Raw genomic sequence first — 6,000 nt, forward strand, 5'->3', positions numbered from 1 at the left:
AACATGCAAACTCCACGCAGGGAGGACCCGGGAAGCGAACTCGGGTCCCCAGGTCTCCCAACTGCAAGGCAGCAGCGCTACCCACTGCGCCACCGTGCCGCCCTAAAGGAATAATCCCCTCTACAATTTATTTATATATATATATATATATATATATATATATATATATATATATATATATATATATATATATATATATAATTTATCCAATAAGTCATTATGTTTCCAGTTTTTATGTGCACTAATAATTCTGGAAGTATATATTTAACAATATTTAAGCAAAAAAAGCATCATTTTCCACATTTTGAGCATACACATGTGGATTATGTGGCATGAGTAACTTGACATTTTATTCTGTTTTCTCTGAATGTTTTTTACATTGTTTGCTGTTGTACAGCATATGTCACTATTGGCTTTTATTATATCATAAACATTTTTCTTTATATCATAGTTTTTTTTCTCTGCATTCTTCATGAAAAGATGAGATTCCATTTTTTCTTTGCCAGAACTACAAACCACATGAGTTAATTAACCTAAAAATATAATTTTTCAGTGTATAAATCTTTAAGTTTTCATTTTTGTGTTTAATTGTAATTGTTATTATGAGAAACACAACTTTATCACTTAATTGATAATGATAAAAGAACAAACATTACTCACAACTAATGTGGGCTCAGTTATGACCGATGTTCCTGTTCTTCTTGGCACTCTGTTATCTTAATTTTCAAGCAAAACCCTGATAAATTTCCATAAATTAATGTCATCCTGTGTACTGCTTTAGAAAATGTCATATATTTCTACTTATTAACCTCTGAACTTTGACTGCCTTTTTATTTAACTCTAACCACCATATGCTGACTTGCGTTCTCACAAAAATGCAACATTTTATTTCTACAGCTTCTTAACACTTTCCATAATCATGCTCCCTCACCATGTATAAAACACGTTTTTCCATGTAGAAAAATTCCTCTTCCATATGTAGTCATAATTTTAACAGAACATTGGAAAAATAGGAAGAATATATTTTAATGAAAAAAAAAACTAAACTTTAAATATACCAATCTACTTTGACCCTTAACTTCTTTTAGTTGTGGTTATAAATAGACTTCTTCCATCACTTTTCCATCTTCAATGATCTACTTCTGTTCCTCTGTGCCCATCTTCATGTTGTTACCATGATTGATTCCTTCCAGTTCCCAATACTGTATGTTTAAGTATGAAACCTATTGCTTTTATATCTTCAATAAAAAAGAACAGCCTGTTAATAAGAATGTTGGCAGCATGCTCATTTTTTGTTTATTTATCGTCTAATCACAGCCAGTTAAATGGGGTTCATAAAAGCTATTTCTCTTTGGAAATTTATTTAATAATCATTTTACATTAGTGTAGTCAAATTAAGTTCTTGAGAGGCCAGAAGTTTTTATTACAATTCACTATCTTAACTAGAAACCAGATCTTGCTGTTAATTAAACATTTTTTTTCTTTAATTCTTGTTACTTGTTGTTAAGATTCCCAGCTCTTAGTTGCCCCTTTTATTCCCAAATAGTGGCATTCGTTGTTTTTAATTGCTGATTATGAAAACATGATGCAACTATTTAATAATGATTCACAAGTGAAAAGAACCAATAGTTCTGCATCTAACTTGGTCCTGTTTACACCTGTGTATATTAATCTTGAAGAATCTATTTTAGTAAAGTATTTGGGAAAAAATGGAGGATTAAAAAATAGGATTAAAATTTACTAATCTACTCTGGTCCGAAAAATCCACAAAGTAAGAAGGATCACACTTAGCAGGATGAAAACACTGAGAAGTCATAAAATTACATAAGCTCTGTCATCATGAATAATTGGCTTCTAATTAAGCAAAGGAGTTCGAGAAACTCATTACAGGCACTTTGGCATGAGTACTCATGTCCAGCCAACATTTTCTTAAATGCCCTCTTTAATCTCAGTACTTTCATTAGTCCCCACCATGTCTTGTCATATAGTTAACTCTCCTGTACTTCTTTGGATAATAAAATTGTATCTTTGACATTTTTTTAGTTTACACAGTTGTTGGTTTTTAGTCCAATCAATTTCTAAATCAGATCATTTTCCGTGCTGACTATAAATTTATTTAGCAAATTAGAATTTATAAAAATTTGCTTTTGTAATATGTTTTACAAAAGTACATACAGTACGTGTTTAAAAACACTGTACCAAATATATAAAAAAAATCCTTAGGAATCTCATCACATTTCATGCTTTTTGATACTTAACGGAGTTAAGGGCAGGAACGTGCACAAACGGGAGACTACTGTGGCTCAAGGCCCAGGCCCTACCCCTTTCCCCCCTCATTGTCTCCAATGCCCTCTTCTCCGGATGTTTAATGCATTTTGCTATTTGTGTCATGTCCAAAGGCCATGCGAAAAGTATATCAAATCAAAAACAAAGTATGCCAGTATACCCGAGCATTGCTCTCTTTGTGTGTTTATAACGGTACTTACAAAATATTAGAAGCGGTAGAATCATCTATATTCGAATCCCAGTCATAAATTGCATGGAGACTGAACGTTTTCCCCGTCCATGATTGGAGTTTAATCCCACATAATTTAGATTCCGTGGGGATTTAAAATTGAGCCAACAGGTTTGGGGTTGTGTGAGTGTATAAATGTGGACTGGACGCTCCGTGCATAACTGATTCTCGCCGTGGCTTCACTGTACTCCACAATGACCTAGGTACGTGTTCAGAAAATCAAGACGTGCTGTATTTATAAACCCTAACTTCAGTTAATGATAGATCACTGCCAATTGTTGACTGCAATGATGCTAATAAATGTTCTATCAATATCGGACTATACTTTCTAACACCATAAACGCCAATGATCAAGACTGTTACAATTACTCTAGTAGTGACCCTAGTTTGTTTTGTCACTTATTTGATGACTCAAAAATATTGTGCATCTATTACTCTTTTTCAGTTTTCTCCATTATTACTGAAAATTAAGAGATATAAAGTGCTTGCTATTAAGATTAACAAATATTTAAATTCTAAATACTCTGTTCCAATTAGGAAAAACAAAAGTCCGGGAATTAAATTGAAGGAAACGTTACAACATACATTTCAGCCTCTTAACAGGTTTTATTAGTTACCATGTGGTGACTCGTGAATGGCACAGCCTGTCCTCGACTTCAAGTTTCTCCGACATTCCCCGCCCCAAGAGCCGTTAGATCACGCGAGAGTGTGGCGGATGAAGCGAGATTTCACTCAAGACAGAAAAGAAATCTGAAAGATGTCGGGTCGCTCGTTTAGAGCCGAGACCCGTAGTCGAGCCAAAGATGACATGAAGAAAGTGATGGCGGTTATTGAAAAGGTCCGGCGATGGTGAGTTGGAAGAGCATATTTGAATTTTAATTTTAATTTGAAGAAAAACTCTATAAAGAATTGGTTAAAACAATTCACAAAGTAAGTTCTCAGAAGAGGGAGGAAGCGGGGCGGCGTTGTTTTTAGGATGGCCTCCCGAATGACAAGTCATTTGGCCAATAGTTTGCTCTAAATACATTGGTCACCGTGGTGATCGAGACTGTAGGTCCAAGGACCGAATTAGCGAAGTCCACCTGCTATAGCAGGAAACTACAAGAGCCAGAATGCACTGCACCGTTAGCGTGCCGGCACTTTATGTTGCGAAACATTTTTTCTTTTCATACTTCATTTTCAGTAGAACTCTGTATCTTCTCGTCTGTTTGAAACATAACAAAGTTCATTTTTGTTTCCGCCGTACTTCTAATACATCTTGTGACTCATGGATACAATTTTGACTGACGTGCTAGACGGACAGTTGTTTGCTCAGACTAAATGAGAACTTTGTGTCAGAAATTTGAGAATCCCAAAAACGCGTGATGTATCGTATTTAAATCTGAAGCGATTCGCGGAATATATAATCTGTTTACTCCTATATCTTACTTATTTAGAGTGCAACTTGTGGTTTTTGCAGGGAGAAGAAGTGGGTGACAGTTGGAGACACGTCTCTGCGGATATTTAAGTGGGTGCCTGTGGCCGATGGAAAGGAGGTAAATTGTTAGTCCTGTTAAAATGAGGTTATTTCTCATAGCAATTCTTTTTGCTATACTTGTCCTGTAGAATATCAGCGGCTAGTGAGTGAATCAGAAACTATTTAGTGCTGTCCCCAAATTATGCAGGTGCATGATCTTGCTTCTTTGGACCTGAAATCAAACATATTCTTGGAACTATTTTGCAGAATAACCATAATTGAAGGCAAACAGTCATTTTTATATACTGTAGGAACATCCATGGAAAGGGTGTTGAAACCTTTTAAACGTAAATGCAATGTGTACATATAACTAACAAAAGATTTTGATGGTATTTTTATTTTCTAAACACATTTAAATTCATCTAGTGGTTAATTTACTGAAAGTATTTAATTTAAATTCCGGATCATGGAGAGAACTGACATATCTGTGAACACCAAGGTGTCAATTTATCACAGAGCGCACTCAAGCATTTTCACATTTTTGGGTTATGGGATGAAAAAGACATCTAGACACGCGGATGGATGAATGACGAAACTTTGACGAAATGGCAGCCAGCCTGGTATTTAAGCCTAGGCAGTGGCGCTAACAACTGAAAAACCATATCCAGCATCAAAAATGACAAATTTTTGTTTGGAAGATGTCAGTACAGTACCAGCATTTGGTGTTCCCAGATGAGACCAATTAGAATGCAACCTAAGTAAATGTATTTAAAAAATTTTTAAGAGTGGTTTGAAATTGCTTTGTTTACTTTACAGAGTGTAGCTAATAATGGAACTGTTAAAGGGCGGACATATCCTGGACATTTTTTTGAGTTCTTCCTCACAGAGTTAATAGTGATACAGAAAATAAGTTTTCCATTATAGTACTGTCAAGTAGAAAAACATGGTGAGCTTATAGTAGATGTGAGTGAATTTAATTTCTATGCTGAATTTCATAAGAGCTATAAAATGCCCTAATCCTACTAGTACAATATCCAATCTATAATTAATTCAGAGCTATCTGAAGTAAATAAGGAGAGACATCTTGGCGAAGACCAAGTGACAGACTCGGGATGAACTTGGGGGTTATATCTGGCCAGTGTCTTGGGAGCATGTGCTTGTTCACAAAAATGGCTGGAGATAGTGGTTACTACTGAAATCCTCACCAGCAATAGCACAATCAAAATGATGCTGGTGATGACTTACCCTGTTTTGAACCCACCTGATGTAATCTGAGATTAAGTTTTACTATAGAAATAAACACCAAAAAAATCTGCATAAGTGATGCAGATGTTAGAGAATAGTCATGTATTCTGTTCATCTTAGTAAGATCTACATATGCCTTGCAACATACATAGGGTAAAAACAATGATTTTAAATAAACATTATCCTCTTCTAAAAAGAAATGGACTTTCTAACTCCCTATGCTGAAATCAGATGAACCTCTGACATACAAAATAAAATTAATTAAAAATCATGGTGAGATTATTAAGAAATTGTTTAAATAGAAAATGTATTGGACTGGAGCTAAGTAGTTTGATTAAATAAGAATTTATCTGTACTTTGGAAAATAGCCAGTGTTGGGAAAGTAATTTTATATGGTAGAAAATCAACTGTTGAAAAAACTTCTAGTGATGTATTTTATTTTTCTGTTATTTTCATAAGTTCGAAGCAGGGGACACATTCAGGAATAGTCCAATGAAGCATCAACATCTAAACAAATTGAGAACAGTACTTGAATGATATCTGTGCGAATTCATATATTGTGACCTTTTGCACAATTTGCTATATAAAGCTGTCCCTTTTTCTTATTATTTTAATAAGGACAAGCACACCAATGGAAATACAGGAAGAGAAGTTACCACATTCCCTGTGGATCCAGGGTCTGATAGCAACTCAGCAGGCCTCCTTGAGTTTCAAGGTTGGTGATCAACACCTTTTTCCATTTTGCCTTTTGTATTAAGTTCTGTTTCTTTATGGCAATGATTTA

General features: G+C 34.9%; 1 protein-coding gene across 4 annotated transcripts in view; it reads left to right on the forward strand.

Annotated features, from left to right (window-relative positions):
• The first annotated feature begins 3,203 nt into the window (after nucleotides 1–3,203).
• The window catches only part of bcl7ba (BAF chromatin remodeling complex subunit BCL7B a), a 78,549-nt gene continuing 75,752 nt past the window's right edge, over nucleotides 3,204–6,000 (forward strand). Inside the window, exons 1-3 of one of the 4 annotated variants that reach the window (XM_028806941.2) lie at nucleotides 3,204–3,364; nucleotides 3,975–4,050; nucleotides 5,835–5,931. In XM_028806941.2, coding sequence (XP_028662774.1) covers nucleotides 3,273–3,364; nucleotides 3,975–4,050; nucleotides 5,835–5,931 — 265 coding nt within the window. In that variant the 5' untranslated portion in view covers nucleotides 3,204–3,272. The remainder of the gene's footprint in view (nucleotides 3,365–3,974; nucleotides 4,051–5,834; nucleotides 5,932–6,000) is intronic. The other 3 variants (XM_051930229.1, XM_051930226.1, XM_051930228.1) reach the window with 3 other exon arrangements.

This window comes from Erpetoichthys calabaricus, chromosome 8, assembly GCF_900747795.2.
Source record: "Erpetoichthys calabaricus chromosome 8, fErpCal1.3, whole genome shotgun sequence".
Lineage (NCBI taxonomy): Eukaryota > Metazoa > Chordata > Cladistia > Polypteriformes > Polypteridae > Erpetoichthys > Erpetoichthys calabaricus.